Source organism: Alternaria metachromatica, assembly GCF_023757995.1.
Source record: "Alternaria metachromatica strain BMP 0045 chromosome Unknown scaffold_29, whole genome shotgun sequence".
Taxonomy (NCBI): Eukaryota; Fungi; Ascomycota; class Dothideomycetes; order Pleosporales; family Pleosporaceae; genus Alternaria; species Alternaria metachromatica.
In genome coordinates this window covers 335,609-359,491 of record NW_026055520.1, presented here as the reverse complement: position 1 = coordinate 359,491, position 23,883 = coordinate 335,609, and the positions used below count along the sequence as shown (strand labels likewise).

The window sequence follows — 23,883 nt, the reverse complement described above, 5'->3', positions numbered from 1 at the left end:
TGTTGTATGAGCCTTGGTTTAGCGGAGCCGTGGTATCCGATCGGGAGCCAAGGCTGGGGTTGCTGCTTCATGCCTTAGCGACATCCTCAGGCAGTATTGTCGGCGATTTTCGGTCACACTGGGCAGGGGGATGGGACGTTGATCTGCGTGAGACGAGACTGTGCTTCCACCCGCTGCATCCGTCTCGTGGGACGACTTCAATCGGATATTCAGAGTCATCACATACCCAACCACCCGAAGTACCACTCAAATTCATTGCAATCGGATCATCACGAGACCAACGCACCCACAAGAAGGGAGATGAATTCCACCACCTCCCCTCCTCCTCCCCTCCGCCTCCCCCACCCACCCTGTCGCTGCTTCATGCCTTAGCGACGTCCTCAGGCAGTATTTTCGGTGATTTTCGGTTACGCTGGGCATGCTGATCTGCGTGAGATGGGACTGTGCTGATGACTGTGCTGCGTGTGGAGATGGAAAGGATGCTTGGTAGTTGTGCGCGTACACACGAACCGTTGTCGTAAGACCACTATGCGATACCCAAGCTACCGTCATACTTGCTCTTCTTGTCGATAAGAAATCTATCCTTCGTGTTCATGCTCCTCACTTACTGTTCATGCCGATAGCAAACGCTTCCCTTTGTGCTGATACCCACGAGTCGATGTTACCGCACCACTACCACCCCCATATGCACCCCTAACCCCCCAATCACAGCACCCTATATCACCACTCACCACCTCTTACCACCCTTCCCCTTCCTGCTGCCACATCGCTACTTCCCGTTTGAAGGTGTCGACTCTGTCGAGGTGATAAGTGAACACCACGATGCTGCGACGCACCTGAAACCCCACCAGTTGAGGAACGCACCAGCCACGTTGCAGATCCCCGACAAGGGGACACGCATATCGTCGATATCGTATATGCATTAAGGCCAGGCCATGTGTTCGTCTTTTTCTCGGATGCCTTGTCTTCCTGAGGCTAACGTGCTTGATCGACGGTAACAGGCCAGGTAGATCGTCTTGCGCTCGGTCTTGGTCGCAGGACGGAGATTTCTTGACTCCCTGTCGTGCCTGTCTATATTTAGTTGGCTTGCCAACTTCTTCATCACAGGCAAGGATAGATGGGAAGATGATGAAGAAGAAGAAGTGTCGTATCGAAAGGTTACTCAACGTCAATTTCTGACCTGGATATCTACACACACTGATCAATACTCCCGATAACCCTCCACTACACGCATGTAGTAACCGCGCTTCTCGTTCTTCCTCTCCAATAAACCGAGTCTTTGCAATCCATGTGACCAAAAGACGCTCACAGCAATCGAAATTCGAGAGAAAGCGAATCCCTCATTCCAACTTTCAAAACGCGCGCCATTGTATATAAACCCCTCTCCAGAACGCCTACTAATGCCTTCTTGCCGCCGCGCGTGTTACGACATAAAGAGAATCCTGAGGAATACCCCTCAGCTCCGAAGGGAGCCTGTAGGAAGAGTGAGGAACTGAGGCCAACTCGATGGTGCGAGGCAACTAGTCTCTTGTAACACAAAATTCATAGCCCCAAAAGGAGATTGAGAACCATTTTACTGGTAGACCGGATGGAGGTTTCTACTCATCATCCGAGTCGGTATCAGTGTCGGTTTCACTTTCGGATTCGACGTCGCCTTCGGTGTCACTGCCGCTGCTATCATCGTTGGTGATTTGTTTCCGCTTCTTTGGTGGGGCACCGGTCTTCATTTGGTGCATTTGGCCTGCCAATGAATCTGCGGATGTGTTAGCATTGTTACATACGCTTGATATAAGATTGTCTTACCCTCTTCTGGCTCGCTGATCTCGTCTTCCTCTTCTACCTCTTCCGCTTTACTGGCATCCTCGACAACAAGGGTAACCTCCATCTTGGTGTCCATGCCGATGTAACTATCACAGATCATGTGCATGACAAAGGTGTAGCTGCCGGGTTGTGGTGGTGCGCCGAACTGCATCTTAAGAGTCTGTACATTGTAGGTGGGGTTACCACTCTCGTCAAGGATGGGCTTGTCGAAAGTCGAGAAAGTGAATGGCGGTACGGCGATACGTCCCTGCTTGCTGTCTGCGAGGAATACGTGCCATCTTGGCGCGTGGTCGCGAGCGTAGTATGGAGCGAATGCTAGAGGTGGTTGGATGGGCTTCTCTCCAGAACGGTCGTTCTTACGTCCGGTAATTGCTGCGACATCGCCTTCCGCGGGATCGATGTCTAGTAGGTCCTTCGGGTTGACTTCGGGGACGTTGGTGGCAGCGGTCGGGATGAAACGACCCTTGAGTACGAACTGAACCAAGCTGCTAGGTGTGACAAAACGCTCACCAACGACCTTGAAGAATGCCTTTTCGAGGTGGAACATTGGGATGCGCGAGGCCACCGTCATCGCTGTGCTGTATTGTTCTTGGGATAGGAGACCAGTCTTGACAACACGAGCCTTACGTTCAGCTTCGGGTATTTGCATAAACTCTTGGATAGTCAAGTGTGACTTTGCTCGCGCAGCCTCAGCCGCGCTGGCAACATCGGGTGTGAAATGTGGCAGCTGCTCAAGCGGTGATGCGCCTGGTCGTAGAGCTTGGATGAGATTCTGAGAGGTCCTGTAAGCCGATAGTATCGCCTTGGTGTTGCCGTATGCGAGAGCGATGGCGGTGTAAGCTTCATTGAGTCGGAGTGCGATTGGCGCGACCTCGAACTTCTCGTCGTTCAGAGTCTCGTCGTCCAGTTCAACGCGGCCAAGGTATGCCCACAACAAAGTCAGAACCTTGCGTCGCCGGCTGTCCTCCAGATCGTCTAGCTTCTGTCGGTCCTTCTTGGTGAGTGTTTGCGCAATGAGAGATCCAGAGTTCTCAGAGAGGACCTTCTGTTCGAGCTTCGAAAGACCATTCTCCGCTTTGTGTCCAGCGAGAACTTCGTTGAACTCCTCTCCGCTGCTGAGCGCGTGTATGACACCCACCTCGCCTTGGTCGTTGTCGTAATCGCGGAAGACCTTGCCAGCGCTGGCCACCAGGACTTTATCCTTGGTCAGCTTCTGTGTTCCGTACCACCACTTTCCGACCGTGTATGGGAGAATGACACCGAGGGCGAGCGCATAGATGAGCAGGACGTATTTGCCAGCTCCTTCCGTCACGAGCCATTGAGGTAGCGCAATGCCGATGCTGAAACTTTGCTTGCCATCTGGGTGACCGAATTCAAGGAAGTTCCGGCGGATCTCTTCGTCGGTAAGAGCCTTGAACGCCTTCACGACGTCGACCCAGTGGTCGTTGATGGATTGTATGGTAATGTTCTTCTCGGGGTCTGGGCGTGCCTTATCGGGGTGCATAGTGAGGGACAGTTTTCGGTAGTGCTTTTTGATCGCCCTCTCATCGGCGCCCTGATGTTCAAGTTAGCAGGTTGTCCAAAGCTCGCGACAGAGGCAGCGGTCGTACCGTAGAGACACCCAGCACCTCATAGGGATCCCATATATCAGGCGTACTCCGTGTGGTAGTGCTGATGAGGTATATCATGGCGGCATTCATCGCCCATCCGCCCACCATGAGAAGACCCCGCTTTATCCTCCTCTCGAGTCGCTTCTGCTTCTTGCGCTGTCCTTGGATGAGATCGGCATGTTCGGGTGTGAAGTCGGATTCTATCCGCGATCCAGTATTCTCGAGCTCTGGTAGTATATTAGTATGGCGTTGCGTGGAAGTGGCGAGGAGCGCGCACCTTTGCTTGATCTGAAGAATGAAATTGTAGTCGGAACGGTGACGAGAGTGGTAACGGTAAGGATGAAGTAGGGGAAGAACTGGCCCTGCAGGTTGTTAGCATTTGTTTACATTTGTGGCGCATGCAAAGTGTACCTGTTCATCGTAGTTGTAATCTGTCCCGGACATGGCGAATGTCTGTCCTTACGGACGTGTCTGAGTACGCGAGAGAGCGACTGAAGGTGATTGCGGGGTTTGTCGACTACGATTCCAGCAGAAGGGAAGAAAAGTGATGCTAGGCCTGTGGCATTACAAAGAAGGTGGGGGCGGCGTACGAAAGAAGGTCGTGGCTACTTATTGAAGTTGTTCCGACCACTGTGTTCTTTCCCGCACCACGACAGATGGCCGCCGCGAGCAATCTTGGCTAAGCAGGGGTTCCGATCACGTGTCTGTGCGCTCTCCGCTTACGTCACTCCCAACCATGCAACGCCCACATCATCTCCTCCACTGTGAAGACGTGGTTCTGTAAGCAGATAACAAAGCCGTAGATGATTCATCACTAAATCCACTGACTGCAGGTCGGCGACTTGAAGTGTGTTATTCGTCCAGTTGGACAAGGTGTATGCTATGCTAGGTACATGTGTCCTCTACGCTCAATGGCCCGATTTCAATGCTCCACGACAATCGTCCCATGCAATACGCCTATACAACGCCGTAAACCCATAAGGCTGCTCCTGGCGCGGCCTGACGTTCTCGTGAATGAGCCAAATATTTTCGTCCATTCGAGAGGTTTATGCCGCGGCTTCTACTGAGCCCGCCTCTTCTAGCCCATTTGTACCGTTAGGTGACGGGCTCTGTGTCGCTGCATCAAGAGGTGCGGCATGCAGTGCGGGCTTCTCGACGCCCTTCATCTTGCCGCTCCTCCTCTTCTCAATGGCAGCCTTGACCCAGTCGGCGACTTCTTGGTCTTCTACAGGCTCGATCGCCTCAGCAGGTCCCTGGTCGCCTGCTGCTTCGCCACCCTCGGCCTCGGCTGCGGCTTCAACCTCCTCTTCGTCTTCTTCTGTAATTGTGTCGGGCTTCGCGAGAGGTGCAAGCCATGCATGTTGAAGCAGCATGGCATATGTTGGCCGAAGGTTGGGGATCTTGTTCAAGCAGCCGCGTACAAAGTTGCGCGCCGCGTCAGAGTATCCGCTCTCAGGCAGATCCGGAGGCTCACCATCGACAATAGCCTAGAGAAAGTTAGTAGTTGACGTGGGAACACAATGTGAAAACTTACGCTGAGCTGACTGAAGATGTTGTTGTACGTCTCTGGTGGGTATGGGTACCGCCCCAGAGCGCACTCGATGATTGTCAGTCCCAAACTCCAGATGTCGCTTTGTACGCTGTATGTGCCGCCTCCAGGGTTGGCGCCTGCTTGTGCGATGCCGCCTGAAGATATCCTCTCCGGTGCCATGTAACTTTGGCACCCGATGTTGGTCTTGGCAATACTGGCGACGAGATTTCCACTGACACCAAAATCACAGATCTTGATCGCACCCTTGGTGTTCATGAGAATGTTGGTAGGCTTCACGTCTCGGTGAATGATGTTGTGATCATCCTTGAGTGACTTCAGACCCATAGTCGTGGCCATGGTGATCTTGCGCAAGACGCCCTCGGGCACACCGTCGGCGTAAAGTTTGTCTATGGAGCCTCCGTCCATGAATTCCATACAGATGTACACCGCACCTTCCTGGAAGAAAGCACCGTAAAAGTCGACGATGAAGGGTGAAACGCAGCGATGCAGGACGTCGAGTTCCATGATGATAGCAGCGAACTTTGAGTCGTCCAACTCGAGCCTCACTTCCTTCATTGCCATGACTATGCCGGTCCCCGCAGCTGGCTTCGCACTGGTAGGGCTCGCTTCTTCGCCAAATTCCTTTCGCGACGGCGAGCCTGGCGCAGCCTTGTTACCCGCTAGACCCTGCCCTGGCTTCCGCATTCGCGGTCTGCTATGTCTAACTTTGTATACTGTGCCGTAGTTTCCCTTGCCAAGCTCGTCTAGTGTATCAACTTCGTCCAGGGAGATGTTGAAGGAGGTACCGCTTGCGAATTGGACACCGTCAGAGTTGAGTATGGCCTTGCCGGCAAACTTGAGACTGCCGGTTTTGGTATCGACGAACTGAGAGAATTTGTCAAAGTGAGTTTCTTGTTTCTTCGGTTCTGCGCCTGCATCAGGTTCGGGTCCTCCGTTCATCTGCGAGAGGGTCAATCCGGGCTTCTTCTTGCCGGCGGGAGGAGCACCGCCTGCAGTTGGGGACGAGCCTGGCAATCCGCCTGGGAGTCCGCCTGGGAACCTCATGCCGCGCTTCTCTGCTATAGACTGCTTGGCAGGTGGTCCACGACCAGGAACTGCTGGTGCCGATTGGAAGTTAGTCGCAGGCGGTCTCACAGGCATTCGGAAGTTGCTGGGTACACCTCCTGGGTGAGGACCCGGCGACATGGGGTTACGGCTGTCGGGAGATGGGCCAGGACTCTGAGGCGCAGGCCCTCTACCAGGCAGACCAGTCGGCGGAGCGCCCTTTCTGCCGAGATGCACTGCCTGTATCCTGGCAAGGATGTCTTGGGAGACATTGAGACCGCTGCCTCGGCTGGAGATGGTAGGAGGATTCGAAGGACGGGGATTCCTGGCAGCGTTGATGTTTCCAAGTGGTGTTGAGGAGGATGTCATGGTAGGTGTCGCGGCTGATGTCGTGGATGCAGTTCGGGGAGGAGGGCGCTCGGCAGCGGGTTCGTCAGGCGGGGTGGCATCGGCGGTAGGACTCGAGGGTGCAGGTGAGGGCGAGGGACTATCGAAGACGGTATCGGCGTCGACTTCCGTGTCGGGGGTGGAGGGATTGGAAGCCATGGCGAAAGACAGATAAAAGTCGCGGCCTGATGTTGGCGGGGTACTAGGGCGAGGAAGCGGAAGAGGGTAGGGAGATAGGAATAAAAGGCGCAGGTGTGAGGTGAGTTCAGAGGCTGCGATTACACCGCGGAGGGAGTGACGGCGGCGATCTCAGCGGATCTGGTAGTCTGGTGGAGGTGTCGTGGTTGTGGGTTGTCTGGTAGCGTGCAAGTTGGAGCTGTGACGTGATGCTGCAGAGACGACAGAGTAGCGCGCAACTACTGGTGCTGCTGCAATCTGGAATGATTTCACAATGATGGGTCTGGCCACGCGGTAACCACCATGGCGTACAACGGAGATGCAGCTGGCAAAAGGGGCTCCCGCGATATTTCTAGTGCGGTGGCTTAGGGACAGTTCCTGCTTTGCGTGCGCCGGCCGCCTGTAAGCCTGCTTTCACCTGGCCTCAGACATGGGAATGCGCAAGCAGGGACTGCAGCTGTATGCGGTTAAGCAGCCCCGAACCGAGTCTCGCCAGCAGGATTGCGCGCGCAGAAGCAGTATGCGGTAATGACCAAGCCATGGGGAACCTAGCGAATGCTGCGTGTGTTGCTGCATTGCCCATCAGTCAAGACAGCATTCGGTGTGGCCGATGTCCTGCCAGTTTTCGATGTAGCTGCATGCCGCCCAGCCCGCCGACCTGAGGCGCAGGGACGCGGTAGATGCTGAGAGGCCCTGAGTCCCATCTAGGCGCTGGGTGACGATAAGCTCTAGCCCACCACGGCCGTGTGTGAATCATTTGCGACGTGTAGCTGGGCGATCGCTCTTCCTAACGACTTCCTTAACCCATTCAGACTTCCTCGTACAGTTCCTGCAGGGCTCGCGGCTCAACTTGCCTTTCCGCTAGACCTGGAGCGGGCTGTGACGTCGATCTCCGCCCATAGCGCGTCCGCAGCCAAGACGCGGTGCGCTTCAAGATAAGTCGTGTGTTTCCGTGCCCATCGCGCCCTCGCGCCTTCCCAACAACACCTCTGGCATCGGCATGCCTTTCTTCTCGGCTCCCCAGGCCTTGCGCCTGCGCAGCCCTCCCACTTACTCCTCGGATTTCGTCGCCATGGCCTCTCAGTCGTACGAGTACGGCGACAATGGCATGTTCAATGTCTTCAAGAGCAACAAGCACAGCGCGCATCCCGACTTCGCCAACCTCACCCTGCTCGTCTTCGAGGCTGTCATGGAGGTTGTCTGCGTCAGCGCGCCGGGCTACATTGTCGCGCGAATGGGCCAATTCGACGCGGAAAGCCAGAAGTTCCTCGCCAACCTCAACACGCAGCTGTTTACACCCTGCCTTAGTAAGTGACTACCTCCGATAACGATGACGCTCGTCTGTACCAGTCACACCTGCATAGACTATATTCATGGGGTACTTCTCGAGCTCTACATTAGCAATGGAGAGACTGCGGAGTACCTTTGAACTACATGGGTCTGTTCGCGGGTGCAACGCGAGAACGAGCTTCTTCATAACCTCCAAACCTCAGCTAACCACATCCAGTCTTTACCAAACTTGCATCGCAATTGACGGCCGAGAAGCTGGCTGATCTAGCCGTCATCCCCGTAATCTTCATCGTACAGACACTCATATCCTACCTCGCCGCGCTCATCGTTTCGAAAGTATGCAGGTTCAACAAACGAGCCTCCAACTTTGTTGTCGCCATGGCAGTATGTCTTGTTCCTCGACTAGGCAAACAACATAAACTGACGTTCTCAGGTCTTCGGAAACTCAAACTCACTTCCAATCTCCCTCGTCATCTCCCTCTCCAAAACACTGTCCGGTCTGCACTGGGACAAGGTTCCCGGCGACAACGACAACGATGTCGGCGCGCGCGGTATCCTCTACCTACTCATCTTCCAACAACTCGGCCAGCTCGTGCGATGGACATGGGGCTTCAATGTGCTCCTAGCACCTGCCAGCGCCTACAAAGACGAAGATGGCGGCAAGAACAGCGCTATCGAAAACGGGGAGTACAGCGATGACGAGGCTCAACGTCTCCTCGATGACTCGCACTCTGACTACGAATCTGGCAACGTCACCAGCTATGCTACCTCCGCTGACTCCGACGAGTCCGACTCAGACTCACTGTTCAATCGCGACGCCCAGGCAGAGACCGACTTCATCACACCCACCAACGGCAACGCAACCGTCCCGGGTCAAGGCGACATGAGCGGAAGCAGCAACGGCTATGCCAATGGTCATCTCAACGGTGTTCTCGAGGCGCACAAGAAGAAGCAGAATGCTCCCAAGGGCATCAAGGGAATGCCAAAGCGTGCCGGCATGGCATTGAAGCGCTCTGCCAGCACCGTTTCCGTCTCTACAACTCGCGCTGGAAACAGAGTCTTCAACGCTCTTCCCACATGGCTCCAGGGACCTCTTGCCAAGATTGGCCATGTCTTATCAAGGTTCTTCAAGGGCGTCTGGGACTTTATGAACCCTCCCCTCTGGGCTATGCTGATCGCCATCTTTGTTGCCTCTATCCCTCCGCTACAACACCTCTTCTTCGACCCAGGAACGTTCGTCAGCAACTCCGTCACGCGCGCTGTCAACCAGAGCGGACAAGTCGCTGTCCCCCTCATCTTGGTCGTCTTGGGTGCCAACCTTGCCCGTAACACTCTACCCAAAGAGGACCAGCATTCGATGGAAGACCCAAGTGTTGAGAAGAAGCTTGTCATTGCCTCGCTCGTCAGTCGCATGCTTATCCCGACGCTTCTCATGGCACCTATGCTTGCTTTAACCGCCAAGTACGTGCCTGTCAGTATTCTCGACGACCCGATCTTCATCATTGTTTGCTTCCTTCTCAGTGGAGCACCTAGTGCGCTGCAGCTGGCACAGATCTGCCAGATCAACAACGTGTACATGGGCGCCATGTCGAGAATTCTGTTCCAGAGCTACGTTGTCTGGATCCTGCCATCGACTCTTCTTCTGGTCATGCTTGCACTGGAGACAGTGGAATGGGCCAAATGAGTCATGTGTGCGTTGAAGTGTTAGTGCTTGGAAGGACGCAGCGCACCCTCCCGTGTTGCGATATGTAATTGGGTTTCAAAGCGAGGCGTTCTGGTACTGGGAATGGGTTTGGTAGTTGCATTGATTGGGAACATGGCAGAGAACTGCAATGAAAAGCAGTTTGTATATACACTTTAACGTTGTCCCGGTGTTTGGAGGTTGTCGGAGGATGGTCTCTTCTTTGAACCGATCGAGCCAATCTAACTGCGGTACGTCAGAGTAGCCGTAGTTCGAGTGGCTCGATCAGTTCAAGGGGGAGTCTATTCTACGACAACCTCTAAGCACTGTTGAGCACGTGAAAATAATTCGCAAGGGAAAGTGATCCTCCGTCTACCGCTATGGTACTTGCTATCCACTGTCAGAGCACACGAAGACAATTCGCCACATTGCGCTCAGCACCTTCGTGTCCAAGTTTCTGGCGTACCAAAACCTGACGTAGACTGCCAAGGCTGGGAACTGGAATCTCGGAGGCCGATAGCTGCCCAATAGCTCTGGAGATAGCGTAGGGACCAGCTACACACCACACTGCCGTCTGTTCCAGCGATGATGATGCTCTACCCTTGAATTGTCTATTTCTATCAAGATCTGGTTATAGACGCCTCGAGACTTTTCACATTCCTCTTCACCTCGTCTTCTCCCACCAGCGATCCTTACCGCCAATCAGCTTGGCACGTGGACCCTGAGCTCGCGTGTACTTTCTGGCGTTCCTGCCGCACTAGGTATCGATAACACCGCCCACCAAACAACCCGCCGTTCCTACCCACCAAGTAGGGCACGTTTATTTCGAGGCCTCACTACAGCACCTTCGGACCCGTCTGGGGAGCTACAAATTACCACGCGGTCGATCCTGCTTACTTCACTTCCGCACACCAGGCTGCACATTCTAGGCAATCGCCATGGCGGATTCCTCCAATGAGCAGTCGCGGCCCAGCGTCCCCCACCGAAGCGACTCGTCTGCCCTCTCGCAGAACGCTACTCCAGTGGATGGCGCGTCGCCGCGTTCTACCAAAGGTCAGTTCCTGTTTGTTTTCTTGAAATCTGGCTTGCAAGCTCTGGTGATGAAACTATATCACTTTGTTGGAATCGTGATTCTACCAGCGAGGTAGCTGTAGACCATTGTGACTCCGCAGTGACCAACAACTCTCTTGTTCGGACGCCGAGTAGAATCTCAAATACTACACCAGCTATATGGCTATAGCTTAGCTATGTGCATGTAGCAAAACGAGCGACTGCAAGTCCGAGAACAATGAACAAGATGTTTAGCTGATACACTGTCATCTTACCTACCAAGTGCTTAACGAACAATTGCTAACCATGCGCTCACAGTTGTTTCCTTTCCCGACGACACTGCCATCTCTCCACTGATGATCGGGAAGAACAAAGAACTTGACCAGAGGGATTACTTGGATCTCGACAGACCTGCAAAACACTACCCCGCAAGTGTCAGTAGAAAGAAACTATCTGGACGACCCTCAGTCGAGCGTCTGTCATCAACCCCGAGAGGAGTGGCAGCTGAGGGTAACCCATCTTTGTCTTCTCTGCTTTCGGACAGCTCAACCGATGCTCCTCATGGACAGCATGCGCACGAGAACCTGTTGAAGCAGGTAGGCACATGGCTCAAGCACGAGCGAAGCCGACGTCATGCACGAAGGGCGAAACGTAAAGCCGCCAAAGAGGGCGCTGTCCAGGAAAATACATCAACTGTACCTGATGAGACGACTGAAGAGCCCATCGCGCTTACTAGGACCAGCTCTTCGTCGTCCCACGGCGAGGACTCTCTCGACCAACTGGCGCACATCCTCGAGAAGACCCTAGCTATGAAGCCAGCCGACGCTAAAAAGAGGATGCAACACTTCCGCAGGTCTTCCACAGGCTTGAAGCGACACTCTGCCATTTCCCTCGACACCGACTATTTCGAGTCCGTAGACCAGCTGGTCCCGAGTTGCGAGGCCATCTTGGATAATTCGAAGACTATGGCATACAACGTGGACGAGTCAGATGCCGAATCGGCCCCACAACTATCTGACAAAGAAGCACGCAAGGAGAGAGAGGCGTGGACCAAGTTCCGAGCTGAAATCCTCCGTCTGGCTCATACTCTGAAGCTCAAGGGATGGCGCAAGGTGTCGATGGAGCAGAGTAACGAGATTGATGTGCAGAGGCTGAGTGGCGCATTGACAAATGCTGTTTACGTTGTCTCGCCTCCCAAGAATCTGCAACTTCAAGAGCAGGGTGAAGATGGTCAGCCTAAGCCAAAGAACCCTCCTCCGTAAGTCACCTTGAACGTAAGCGAAACATGGCTAACACTTTCTAGTAAGCTTCTACTACGTATCTACGGCCCTCAGGTAGAGCATCTGATCGATAGAGAGTCTGAACTACAGATCCTCACACGCCTCGCTCGAAAGCGAATTGGCCCGCGCCTGCTTGGTACTTTCACCAATGGACGCTTCGAGGAGTTCCTCCACGCAAAGCCGTTGACCGCGAAGGAACTGCGCAACGCAGAGACTTCAAAGCAGATCGCAAAGCGTATGCGAGAGCTGCATGAGGGCATTGATCTTCTTAAGGAAGAGCGAGAAGCTGGCCCATTCGTATGGCAAAACTGGGATAAGTGGGTTGACCGTTGTGAGCAGATTGTCACCTGGTTAGACGACCGGGTGCGCGAGAGCAAGCAAGACCCTGCGCTAGGCCCTGGCGACAAGTGGAAGAAGCGAGGTTACGTATGTGGTATGGAGTGGCCAGTATTCAGGCAGATGGTTGAGAAGTACAGGAGGTGGTTGGAGGAACAGTACGGTGGTGCAGATAAGATCAACGAGCGCATGATCTTCGCCCACAATGACGTAGGTCATTTTACTTTACAGATGTCTCCTGAGCTGACCCTGTGTAGACCCAGTATGGTAACATCCTCCGCATGGTGCCAGAGGGCGAGTCGCCCCTACTGCTCCCAGCAAACCAGCACAAGCAGCTTGTGGTCATCGACTTTGAGTACGCAAATGCGAACCTTCCTGGTCTGGAGTTTGCCAACCACTTCGTAAGATATTTTCGGTTACCCCTTGAATCCTTCACTACTTATCACACATTTGAGGCCTGTACTGACAAAACGGTAGACCGAATGGACATACAACTACCACGATGCCGATGTACCGTGGAGGTGTAACACCAAGTACTATCCAACCGTTGAAGAGCAGCACCGCTTCATCCGAGCATACCTAATGCACAACCCCTCCTACAAAGCAGCCGGAGGCTACACATCCAACCCTGCTACCCCCCACCTAGGCCCTCTCCCCTCCTCAGGAAGCACAACCGCCCTAGCTGCAACTGCAGCCCCCAGCAACATCTCCGCCTTCATGCTCGACTCGCGCGCCCCACCCGGCTCACAGTACCAAGAGCAAGAAGCCACCGCCGAACGCCAAATCGAAGAAGAAACCCGTCGCCTCCTCGCCGAAACCAAACTCTGGCGCCTCGCCAACTCAGCCATGTGGGTAGCTTGGGGCATAGTTCAGGCTCACGTCCCCGGTCTCCCCGACTTCGACGCTTTGGATAAACAAGCTAACGCAGACGCATCGTCTGCCAACCCCAGCGGCTCAGCCGCTGAACTTGACAGCGCGACGGCGGAGATACGTGCGGAGGCGGAGGCTGGAGGACCAGAAGAGAAGTCGGGGGCAGGGATCGTGAGTGAAAAGACAGCGACGGAGGAAGGGGCCACGCAAGGAAACATGACGCAAGCGGAACAGGATGCTGACCTTTTCAAACCACAGGACGAAGAGGAGTTTGATTACCTCGCGTATGCTAATGATCGCGCCATGTTTGTTTGGGGCGATGCGATGCGCATGGGTATTGTGAGCCCGGAGGAGGTGCCTGAGGAGCTGAGGAGTAGGGCTAAGGTTGTGGAGTACTGAGGTGGCGGGATGAGAGGGCCGAGTTGATGGCGGCTCGGGACGAAGGATGTCTTCTGTATAGTGAGCAACGCGTCTCGAGACCAGAAAGAGAGTCTTGGGAGCTTTTGCAAGGGGATGCAAGTGTGTGTAGCTCAAAGGCTCCCTACTGCATATATTCCCTAAAGCACGAATGTCTCATGTATGATAGCAAATGAAAAAGGACAAAAAAAGACCCCCAGTCGGAAAAATCGTCGAGAAAATCGTGAGATTTACATGAACCATGATTTTCATGACTCCAACACAGTTGCTCACACTGGTATATAACCAAACGCCAAAACACCAAATCCAACCTATTCCGACCCACCAAAATCAGATTCACACACCCAAGTCATCTCAGCTTGTGTCCATGGCATCCTCATCCTCATCGCCTTCTTGTATCCCCTCCAGCCCCTCCTCCTCTTCCTGCTGCTCTTCCCTCTGCCCTCTCCTGTTATCACGCCCTCCCCTATCCATCCCATCAACTAATCCCTCCAACCCCCTAACCTCCTCACTCCCCACCCTACTCCCCCCCTCCCAAACGCCCTCAACCCCATCCTTCGTATCCACGCCCCGTCTCTCCAACACCCGTTTACTCTGACTCTCGACGTAAATCTTGCGCTCGCGTGTTAACTCCTCCTTATCCTTAGGCTGGACGTGGGTATGTGGTGAGGAGGTGTTGCTGGGTAAAGCGGTATTTGCTAAATGCGGTTTTAGGCTTGCGAGGAGTTGGCGGAGGTAGGGGAGTTGGGTTGTTGTGAAGGTGGTGTGGGTTGTTAGGGGTGTGGGTGTGGGTTTTGTGTCGGTGTTGCTGGTCTTCTCCCCGTTCTTTTCTCCGTTTGTGTGAGTGTGAGGTAGGGATTGTATGCCTATTTCCTTTGCGGCTGGCGCGTGCGTTAAGAAGGCGAAGGGTGCTGCTTGTCCCTCCTGCTCCTCATTTCCTCCTGTAGAAGTAAGGGATTCACGTTTCGGCAAGGTAGACGGTGTGAGAAGGGCGCGTAACCGTGCTATTTGCGTCTCGTTGCGCGTTTTCTCAGCGAGGAGAGCGGCGTTTAACTTTTGTGTTTCGATGAGTTTGCGGCGGAGGGTGTAGAGGGCTTCTGGGGTGAGGGTTGAGTTTTTGGAGGGGGGTTCCAGGTTCTAGTTCGTGTTAGTTGTGTTTGTCGTGTCAATTCCATTTATCCTGCCCTTCTACTGCCTCTGTCTCCCACCGTCCCATCGAACATACCTCATAATGCCCCAACCTCACCCACTCCGCGAGCCCCTCATCCTGGCCCTTCCCCCTGCCCAACGCAAAAACATTCCTCAATGTCCAAATCTCCAATTTATCAAAGTTCTTGTCCACGGCATTCTCCATAAGTGTCTCTAGCTTCAGGACTCCCTCTTCAATCTCCAACCGCGCTTCTGGGTATACATCGTTTCCGTCTTCGTCTTTGGCCGGTGTGCGGTTTTGCGAGGCGTAGAGGTCGGCGAAACCGAGGAGGGAGGGGTCGGCGGAGGAGAGGCCGGTTTCGAAGGAGTCGGTGCAGCGGTAGAGGACTTCGTTTATGGCGTTTATTATGTCGTCGATTAGGGACTAGGATCGATGTTAGTTGTTGGATTGATCTATAAGAGCCGGGGTAGCGGAGGTAGTGGATCAATGTGCAGAGAGTGGTCTTGGAGGCATTGCAGACACAATCCCCAGTCCCTCTACACTCCATCTACACCCACTTCCCCTCCCACCACCCCTCCTCTACCCATCACCCAAGAATCATACGTACGATAGGAGGCCAAGTAAAATGCTCAGTAAGCAGCATATTCTCCTGCTGCTTTGCGCTCGCCATCTTGTCTGTTATCTTGCCGTCGTAGCCGTTGTCGCAAATGTCGTCAATCCGCTTGTTTGCGACACACGCGCGCGCCGAGGGACGTGTTTACTGCGGGCCCGCTTCCGGGATCTGACTGGACGGATGACAAGGGTCGAAGACCACTGGCAGGGATGCGCTAGTGGTGTCGCGTAATTTGCTGGTTTGGGATGCGCGCTGTAAGAGGGTCATGTGGATGGGGGTGGTGGGTGGTGAGGGAAGTAAGTCCGCGGAGTTGTGTGGAATTGCTGTTTGCTTGTGCTGAGTCTCTCGCTTTGGTGTTGTAGACGCAGATATTACGAATTGCGAGCCGGTCACGATATCATCTCAAAACGACCATTTAGTCAAAGATGAGATCCTTCCATAAAGTGCAGCCTATTTAGCCACACCACTACTTTCATACACCAAGCACGGCGGCTTGAAAAAACCCTAAATTATACAAGCGTACAGCACGACTCCATATCGTCCATACTGGAAAAGCTAGTTGCTTTATCTCTTTCTCTGTCTCTCTCGCTCTGGTAAAGGTAGATCATATCCACCACGACGACCTCAACAACATCCACCTGGCTAGGATATACCACTCTTCTTCTTCTCCTCTTCCTCTCTCGCACTCATGCCGCACGCAGCACTCGCAAGGGCAAGAGCAAGAACAAGCCACAAAAAACAGATACTACTTTTCTCCCATAATCGGCTCGAAAGCACATTTAGAAAGAAAGCCAAAAAAAAAAAACACACACAAGAGGAGGATAGTTTGGTGTAATCCAAATATAACACAATAAAAACGCCAATCAAGACCAGGACAGAGTAACAAAGAGACTAGTTCTGAACCCTTTCTCTCTCTCTCTCTCTCTCTGTTTCTCGGTGTTTCTCCATGCGTTCATGTCGCTGTCGTAAATGCAGTAGATGTGAAGCCAGTCAAAAGAAAAAGGAACAATACCACCCACCCGCCCATCAACCCAATTATCGTACTGTTTGCTGCTGCTCATGCCCGTGAATCCTATAAAAAGCGCGGCGGAGCTGGGTAATCTGTTAATCTATACAAAGACACATGTCCGTCGAATCCATCCAGACGGGACATTGTGTGTGTCGGTCAAGTTCGCAGATTCGCTCAATACGCTCGCGACTGTTGATCACGGAACCTCCGCTCTTCTTCCTGGCGGCGGGCCTTCTTCTCCCGCTCTAGACGGATCTTGTGCGCTTCGGTTCCGTCGTCCATGAGGGACTCTTTGAACCAGGGGTGTTGCAGTGCTTCCTTGGCTGTTATCCGTTTCTTGGGGTCGTAGACGAATATCCGCCGGAGGAGGTCGAGGAATTGACGGTTGAAATCGGTGTGGGCTGGTATTGTTTCCTGGGAAAGGTTAGTCGACTATCAATCGAACAGTGTGACGTGTGGTGACGTACGGGAAGCTTCTTCATCGCCTTGACGTATTTCTTCGAGGCTTTGTTAGTGTCTGCGTTGGGGTAGTCGAGCTTGTAGTTCTTGAAGTATCGAGCAGCACTAGGATTGTTAGCAGCGTCGTGAGAATGGCATCATGTCTACTTACGAGCTGGACGAGTTGCGTGATGAACCGCGGTCTTGCTTGTAGACCGCTCGCACAATATCTCGATCAATCTTGCCACTGCAGACAGCCTCCATCATCGCCAGGTGCTCGAGGTTGTCATGCGTTTGGAAGAGGGCGTCGCCAGTGAAGAATTCGACCAGGATACATCCTATACTCCAGATATCACAAGGGAAACTCCAGCCCAGGTTGAGGATAATCTCAGGTGCTCTGTAGTGGCGAGTCGAGACTACCGAGGAGTGGTATTCGTCGTTGAACGTCGCTGATCCAAAGTCGATGAGGCGGATCTCGGGGTCAAGGAGGACCTTGCGATGCCGCGCTGTCCGGTTCACTGTTGTTGACGATGACGGTACAGTCCTATTGTACGTAAAAGTCTGGTAATTGTTGTTGACAAGCAGGATGTTCTCCGGTTTCAGATCGGTATGGATGAGATTAAGGTCATGGAGGAAGGCAACGCTGGTGAAGAGCTGTTTCGCAAACTTCTGGATGTGAGAGCTGGGGAATGGGACAAAGCCGTTCGACTTGAGGAAGTCAAACACACTTTGTCCGTAGAGATCGGTGACGATGCAGATGTGGTTCCGGAAGTCGAAGCAATCTCGCAGGTGAATGCACCGGTTGATGTTGTGTTTGTCGTTGGATGCCAGTGTTGACAGTACCCGCAATTCGATACGGCTGGCATCTCGGTATTTGGGCACTGATCGAATGACCTTGATGGCACAATTTGTGCCTTTCCGTCTGTCGTAGGCTTGGACAACTTTGCCAAAGGTGCCCTGGCCAAGCAGTTTTGTGATCTGGTCTGATGTCCTATGTCAGTATCATTCTTCGGGGTATTGATCGTAGAAACCTACATCTCTCTGTGAGGTCGGCCTCTGGTACTACAATGTAGTGGCCGTCGTCGTCGTCTACCTTTTGGTCTTTCGTATATGACTTCTGGGGCACGTCAGTTCGAGTCTTAGGAGAGGTAGTGTGGGTCTTACATCTGGGACAACCTGTACGTAGACGTCCTTCGCCTTGATCACCGGGTTGGGCGGCGGCTGGTACAGGCTGAAGGGGTCGTCATTGTCCAGTTCCCGTCTTTTGGCCTGCTTTGCTTCATCCTGCACCACGGCGCGTGTGCGCTTGCGCTTCTGGCCCGCTGCGCTGTTGTCGAGAGGCGAGATGTGGTGGCCATTGCTGACCTGCGAGCCTAATGACGTCGGCGCCGTGGTGTTGAGTGCAGAGGTAGTGCGGTCGGTGGACAGTGAGTGGTTGGGAGAGTCGTAGTAGGGTGTTTGGGTGGTGGAGTAGGACGTGTGCTGGTTGTAGACGGGGTCGTATGCCGTGGATGCGGTCGTCTTGCGCTTCTTGTCTGTGTGGCGCGCAGTCGGGTTTGTCGCGATGCGTGACGAGGGCGCGTGGTTGCGAGGCGGAGGCAGCTGGGGTTCATCGTCATCGTCGTCGTCGTCAATAACAATGACCTCCTTCGGGATGCCGTTCCTGTAGAAGTCGGCCCAGTCGGGGTGCCGCCGCCGGTGGGCGGAGCCCGGGTCGTTCGCGCTCATGTCGATGGGCGGGGCCTGGGAGATGGGCGGCAGCTGGGGCGGGTGTCGTGTGTGGGCAGTCGCGTTCCGGCGAAGGTCTGAACTGGAGGAAGCGCTAGCGTAGCCGTTGTAGAGCGAGTTGCCTATCCGAGCGCCGCCGTTGGCGATCTGGGCATTGGCGATGCTGGGCTGGTACGTCTGGTGGTGAGAATAAAACTGGTGATGGGGCGGGAGTGTGGCCGTGGCGGTCGAGGGCGTCGACATGGCTGGGTGCGTCGCTGGGGGTGCGAGAGCCGACGTCGTGACGCTACTCGTCTGCACAGGCAAGCGGACCAAGCACGTCGGTGAGGCGGCCAAACGGCGCGACGGGGGCGCCGAATTGGGGGAGCGTCGTCGTCGGGATGCTCAGTCGGCGCTTTTGCGTGCTGGGACGCTTTGTCGCAGCCAGCAGAGGCGTTATCGCAGGCCTGGGCAGGTGGATGGTGCTGCTGCGGAGGTGCTGGAGCCGCGGCTGGAGGCAGTGCCGGGGCGGGCTACGAGGCGACTGAGGGCGATGGGGGTGCACGCTGGGAAGAATGGCGGGCGTCGGACATGCCAGAGAGGTGGTGAAGCGTTGATGTCGCCGGGTGGAGGCAGGCGAGGTTGAGATCACACTTGTTGCGGAGTCTGTGGTGAGAACCGGCCTGTGCGGTCCACATGGAGCGTCATTCGTTCAATCTTCTCGCGGCACGCCAGCGACGTCTCTCTTTCGCGTCTCGCGCCGAACTCTGCCTTGTCCTAATTCTGCCGCCCAAGACTCGACACTGCTCTATGGCACTCTATTTGATGGCAATAATCCCGCAGCGCTTGTCTTCTGCTGCTGCTAGATGTTCGCACCCAGATCATGTGCCTGCAGCGCGTTTGGCGACAGCCCGCCTCGTGAAGGAGAAAAGCCGCCCGAAGCCCATTAATATGTCTTCGGTCGCTTGCAAAAGAGGGTGGCACGCCGTCTCCACTCGACCTGTCTGGATTCCCTGAACTCAAACATTGACCAATATCAAACATTAATCATCAACTATTTATCAACTTCATCGTCTTCACACGTAAATTCCACCATATGCATCGCTCCTTCCATCCCGCCCTCGATACTGCCCAGGTGCTGAACCGCGCCCAGACCACCACCCTCCGTCGCAGACATCTGACTGAAACCGCTGCACAAGACTCCCACCCAACAATCAAAGGACCTCCGTAACACTGATCCCTACACCGTGTGCGGCTCTAGCACCCATTCCCCATCAAACAAAGCCCTTGTGTGACCGCTCTGCAAAGTGAAGCAACACGCCCGTGGTCACGAGAAAGACCAAGACAATGATCTGCGATGCTGCCCGGGCACGCACCTACAAATGTCATCTGGTTACTGTGGTAGTAGTAGTCGTCGAGCCTCTACCAGCCTACGTGACGAGCGCCCTGAGAGACATGATGGCATGGCAACAACCCCGATCCCGTTTCTCGACACTTTTGTTGTGATCAAAGTTCGAGGTGTTCAGGGTCCATCCTGATTTGGCTATTTCCGCGATGCCGCCTTTCTAGATGCACATTCCCGGTTCTTCGCGAAGCTGGGATAATCACTCCAAGGCTACATACAAGGCGCGGTCCCTGCCGCACGTGGAACTGCACTTGCTTCTGTTCACGGTTTGCTTCTTTATCATGACGCAATATTCCTCCTATTCTACTCCCACCTATCTCACCTTCACATCTCCCGCACACACGCCCGAAACGCTGATGTGAGCCTTCTCTCACCCGCGGTTGGAACCGCTCGCTTGGATCGCTCTTGCCTATCCACTGGCTTGGCTGATGGAAGGTTCGATGCACGCTGCACTCCGCTTCGAAGGATAACGTCATGGCCCCCCAACGTTTTCCCCACTCCTACACTACAATTCGTAGTCGAAAGACGAATGACCGGAGTGATGGCGGTGCACTGCCTCCGGCTATGTCCACTGCGGATGAATAATGCATAGGTTCTGGAAGATTGTTGCCGCTTGCGCCGTCCTGCTGATTTAACCGCCAAGGCGGAGTCGTGACATGATGGGTGGCCTGTGCGCGGCACGGATGTATGGCAGCGGACTTTCAACGCTTGTCTGGCGGACATGTGGGTATTGTGAGAATGTGTTTTGCGAAGATGCACGTTGTTTTGCTTCTATATTGTTGTTGATAAAGAAGAACGTGTTGCTGTTGCTATGTGTTGTATGGGTATGGCACTGAAACGAGATATATCCCGAACGCTGTGCAACATCTTCAAAAGACTCTACATTACGTCTAAAAGAATTCATATTCTGCGAGGCATTTCCCAATACGCATTACATATGTTGTCATGGTATAAACAAGTAATCAATTCTTGTCCTATACTACTTAGGTCGTGTGAACAAAGAACACGATCAAGACATGAACGTAAACATATCTCTGGACCATAATAGGTCAAGGAAAGTAGGAACAAAACATGGGTGTCTAACATGAAAATGCCCTTTTGGTCTATAGCCTAATAGCCGTTTCCAGTGCAATGAATGATTCAGACAGCAGCCCCAATGCAGTTTTGCACATGAAATTGACAGAGTCGCGAAAGAATGCCAGTTTCAAAAAGCCGATCCCGGAAAAGACTTCATGGAGCCGCCGCGCATATGCTGAGCACAAAAGCCTTCCGTGCAATGAAAAGAGAGAACTCAAGGAAAATCGTTATCGTTCGTTGCCGAGAAAGTGAGGTCGAATAGCGGTCTTCGCCCAGCGGGTCCAGACAGTGCGATGTCGATGTTTACAACTTGGGCGTGATGCTGAGTTCCTCGAAGAAATCGACAATGGTCTTACCGATGCGCTCCACAATGAAGTCGACGTCGTCATCGGTGACGTTGTATGCAGGGGCGATGATGATGTGGTCTCCGCGAATGCCGTCAACCGTTCCGGAACCTGGGTACACATATACGTTGTATCCATCCTTCAGCCCTGCAGAAATGGTTAGTAATGAAGCAATCATCCGGACTAGATAAACTTACCAAGCTCATGTACCCTCCATGTCACTGCGACTTCCGGATCAAAAGCCGCCTTGGTGAGCTTGTCTTGCACAAACTCAATCTGTCGTTGTTAGTAGTTGCACCGCGACTACCAGGTGGTGTTCAGACTTACCCCTATGAAGAGACCCTTTCCTCGGATGTCGAACACATTAGGATGATCGCCCAAACGAGCTTGTAGCTTCTGCATGAGCTTCTCCCCTTTGTCGCGAACATTTTCCAGAAGATTATCCTGTTGAACAATCTCTTGAATTGCGAGACCAGCAGCGCAAGCAGTCGGGAAGTTCTGGAACGTATGGCCATGGGCAAAGGCGTTGTCTCCCATCGCATCCACAATGGTTGGTCCGACCAGCATCGCGGAAAGGGCTGCATAGCCGCCTGCGATACCCTTGCCTACCAATTGGATATCTGGAACGACGTCCTCTTCTTGCCATGCATGCATATAGCCGGTGCGACCCATGCCGCACATGACCTCATCCAGAATCAAAAGTACGCCGTATTTCTTGCATACTCGCTTCATCGCTCTAAGGTAGCCGGGTAGTGCGGGGACGCAACCAAGTGCCTGTAGCCATGTGTTAGTCACCAACGAACGAAGAAACAGAGTCAAACCAACATACCGCGCCAACGACCGGCTCCATCACGAAGCCTGCTACTGTATCAGGACCGAGATCAAGGATCTTACGCTCCAACTCATCTGCGAGTCGCTCGACATATTGAGCTACTGATTCTCCCTTCTTCATATCGCGGCTAGGATTACAAGGAGATACGAACTGCGTCTTCTCAGGCAAAATCGGTAAGTAAATCTCTTTGCGGCCTTTGTGTCCACTGGTTTCGAGAGCACCAAGAGTCGCTCCGTGGTAAGAACGATCGCGAGCAATGAACCAGCTGCGTTGAGGTTGCGGATTCGGCTTCAGCTTGGAGTGATATTGGTAGGCTAGCTTTTGTGACGCCTCGTTAGCTTCAGAACCTGATATCTGTCAGCTTGGTTTCGGGCGTGAAGTTTGGATTATCTTACCAGACCCATAGAATACCACTTCTTTCAGCTTGTCATCGGTTGATTCAAGAAGAAAGTCTGCGAAATCTTCCACTACTTCGGTGTGAAAACTCATCGATGCGGCATACCCAACTCCAGACTCTTGTTGCCTCCTTACTGCCTCAAACACTCTTTCATCCCTATGACCAATGTTTGATACAGCGGCACCTCCAGATGCGTCAAAGATCTTCCAGGCCTTCTCTCCATCTACCACCGACAGCCAGTTGCCCGAAGCGCTTTCCAGAAACAACGGAGGACCTCTTGCACTGCGTTTGAGTAAAGGACTACCAAGATGATCGCGACCTCGGCGGGCTCGACGGCTGCGAGAAGTGACGAGCGCAGGAGCTGAATCCATCGATCCAAGTGAGACGCTGCTCTGAGATGCGGGACTAGAACTGCCGCTATCGTCAATCAACAAAGCTGGTGCCATTGTTGCTAGATGGATTTTGGTAACAGTAAGTAATAGTCAGAGTTGTGTGGAGGAAGGGGAAGGATTGATATAGGAAACGGTGTGTGCAGTGTCGAATGTATTCGCACAATGCCTTGAGAGACTGGAAACGCAGGTGAATGATGGGTGACTTTATAGTCGATTGATAGTAGCGTGAGCTAACCACGATGCGTATGGTAACCCGACCGGTGAGGCGTCCTCTTGGAGTGGAGCGTTTGTGGTGTAATCAGGCTCAGGGTCACTAGAACCACACTTTGATTCTCGGCAGATCATCTTCAGCCCTGAATTCGGGCCGTTCGGGGAACCTAAAATCGTGGAGACCAGTGCAAGAAACAACGCCGGCTGAGAACTGGCTCCCAGCTGGATAGATATGTACGTAGGATGCGGTGAAAGGATTCTAGGCTTATTCATTCTTGTGGAGTGTTAACGGTCAATCGCTTACTTTGTTAGCCAATCAGCGCAGACTGTGGCTGTTTTACCGGATTTTGCTTGCTATCGAGATGATAAAAGGACGGTCAGCCGGACGTGATAGGAAGACGCATCGTGTAAGACCAGGGGCCAATGTCGCCTCGATGTCAGGGCAAAAACCAGAAATACCCCTAGATAGTCATCCTTGCATATGCTGCGCGGCGTAAAATGATCCAGGAGACGGGGACGGTTGTTAGCTGGGCCAACGCGAGTCGTGCGTGCATAGCCCGTCCTTGTCGGTTGCTAAATCGCATCTCACCTTGGAAGGCTGGCACACGTATGCAATGCAGGACTGACAACGCCTCGTTTTAGCGGCTCACGAACGGCTGCGACGCATGCATCATTGCCACATGGTAGAAGTGGAGTATAGAAATACGCCGGGGTTTGGGATCGACGAGGCCACTGCGGCCGCATGCAATCCAATGCCAGGAAGATCGGATCGGGTTTTAGCCGTCCATGTTGTG

At 53.6% G+C, this 23,883-nt stretch overlaps 7 protein-coding genes across 7 annotated transcripts; 2 read left to right on the top strand and 5 right to left on the bottom strand.

Annotated features, from left to right (window-relative positions):
- Positions 1–1,598: 1,598 nt before the first annotated feature.
- J4E83_009080 (uncharacterized protein) lies at positions 1,599–3,875 on the bottom strand (the record flags this gene model as incomplete). Its single annotated transcript, XM_049335972.1, has 5 exons — positions 1,599–1,753; positions 1,804–3,376; positions 3,432–3,658; positions 3,709–3,793; positions 3,843–3,875. 5 exons carry the CDS (start codon positions 3,873–3,875, stop codon positions 1,599–1,601), a joined length of 2,073 nt encoding a protein of 690 aa, XP_049185006.1.
- Positions 3,876–4,477: 602 nt separating this feature from the next.
- On the bottom strand, positions 4,478–6,573 carry J4E83_009079 (uncharacterized protein; the record flags this gene model as incomplete). The annotated part of the gene is made up of 2 exons (XM_049335971.1): positions 4,478–4,918; positions 4,966–6,573. 2 exons carry the CDS (start codon positions 6,571–6,573, stop codon positions 4,478–4,480), a joined length of 2,049 nt encoding a protein of 682 aa, XP_049185005.1.
- A 1,018-nt stretch (positions 6,574–7,591) lies between these two features.
- On the top strand, positions 7,592–9,565 carry J4E83_009078 (uncharacterized protein; the record flags this gene model as incomplete). Its single annotated transcript, XM_049335970.1, has 3 exons — positions 7,592–7,898; positions 8,099–8,265; positions 8,315–9,565. The coding sequence occupies 3 exons, from the start codon at positions 7,592–7,594 to the stop codon at positions 9,563–9,565; spliced, it is 1,725 nt and encodes a 574-aa protein (XP_049185004.1).
- Positions 9,566–10,500: 935 nt separating this feature from the next.
- Positions 10,501–13,497, top strand: J4E83_009077 (uncharacterized protein; the record flags this gene model as incomplete). Its single annotated transcript, XM_049335969.1, has 5 exons — positions 10,501–10,615; positions 10,931–11,870; positions 11,916–12,438; positions 12,486–12,629; positions 12,706–13,497. The coding sequence occupies 5 exons, from the start codon at positions 10,501–10,503 to the stop codon at positions 13,495–13,497; spliced, it is 2,514 nt and encodes an 837-aa protein (XP_049185003.1).
- Positions 13,498–13,869: 372 nt separating this feature from the next.
- J4E83_009076 (uncharacterized protein) lies at positions 13,870–15,335 on the bottom strand (the record flags this gene model as incomplete). The annotated part of the gene is made up of 3 exons (XM_049335968.1): positions 13,870–14,652; positions 14,741–15,088; positions 15,273–15,335. 3 exons carry the CDS (start codon positions 15,333–15,335, stop codon positions 13,870–13,872), a joined length of 1,194 nt encoding a protein of 397 aa, XP_049185002.1.
- A 1,126-nt stretch (positions 15,336–16,461) lies between these two features.
- J4E83_009075 (uncharacterized protein) lies at positions 16,462–18,696 on the bottom strand (the record flags this gene model as incomplete). Its single annotated transcript, XM_049335967.1, has 5 exons — positions 16,462–16,701; positions 16,755–16,851; positions 16,898–17,708; positions 17,761–17,842; positions 17,890–18,696. The coding sequence occupies 5 exons, from the start codon at positions 18,694–18,696 to the stop codon at positions 16,462–16,464; spliced, it is 2,037 nt and encodes a 678-aa protein (XP_049185001.1).
- Positions 18,697–21,217: 2,521 nt separating this feature from the next.
- Positions 21,218–22,579, bottom strand: J4E83_009074 (uncharacterized protein; the record flags this gene model as incomplete). The annotated part of the gene is made up of 5 exons (XM_049335966.1): positions 21,218–21,405; positions 21,456–21,534; positions 21,586–22,032; positions 22,088–22,437; positions 22,486–22,579. 5 exons carry the CDS (start codon positions 22,577–22,579, stop codon positions 21,218–21,220), a joined length of 1,158 nt encoding a protein of 385 aa, XP_049185000.1.
- Positions 22,580–23,883: the final 1,304 nt, after the last annotated feature.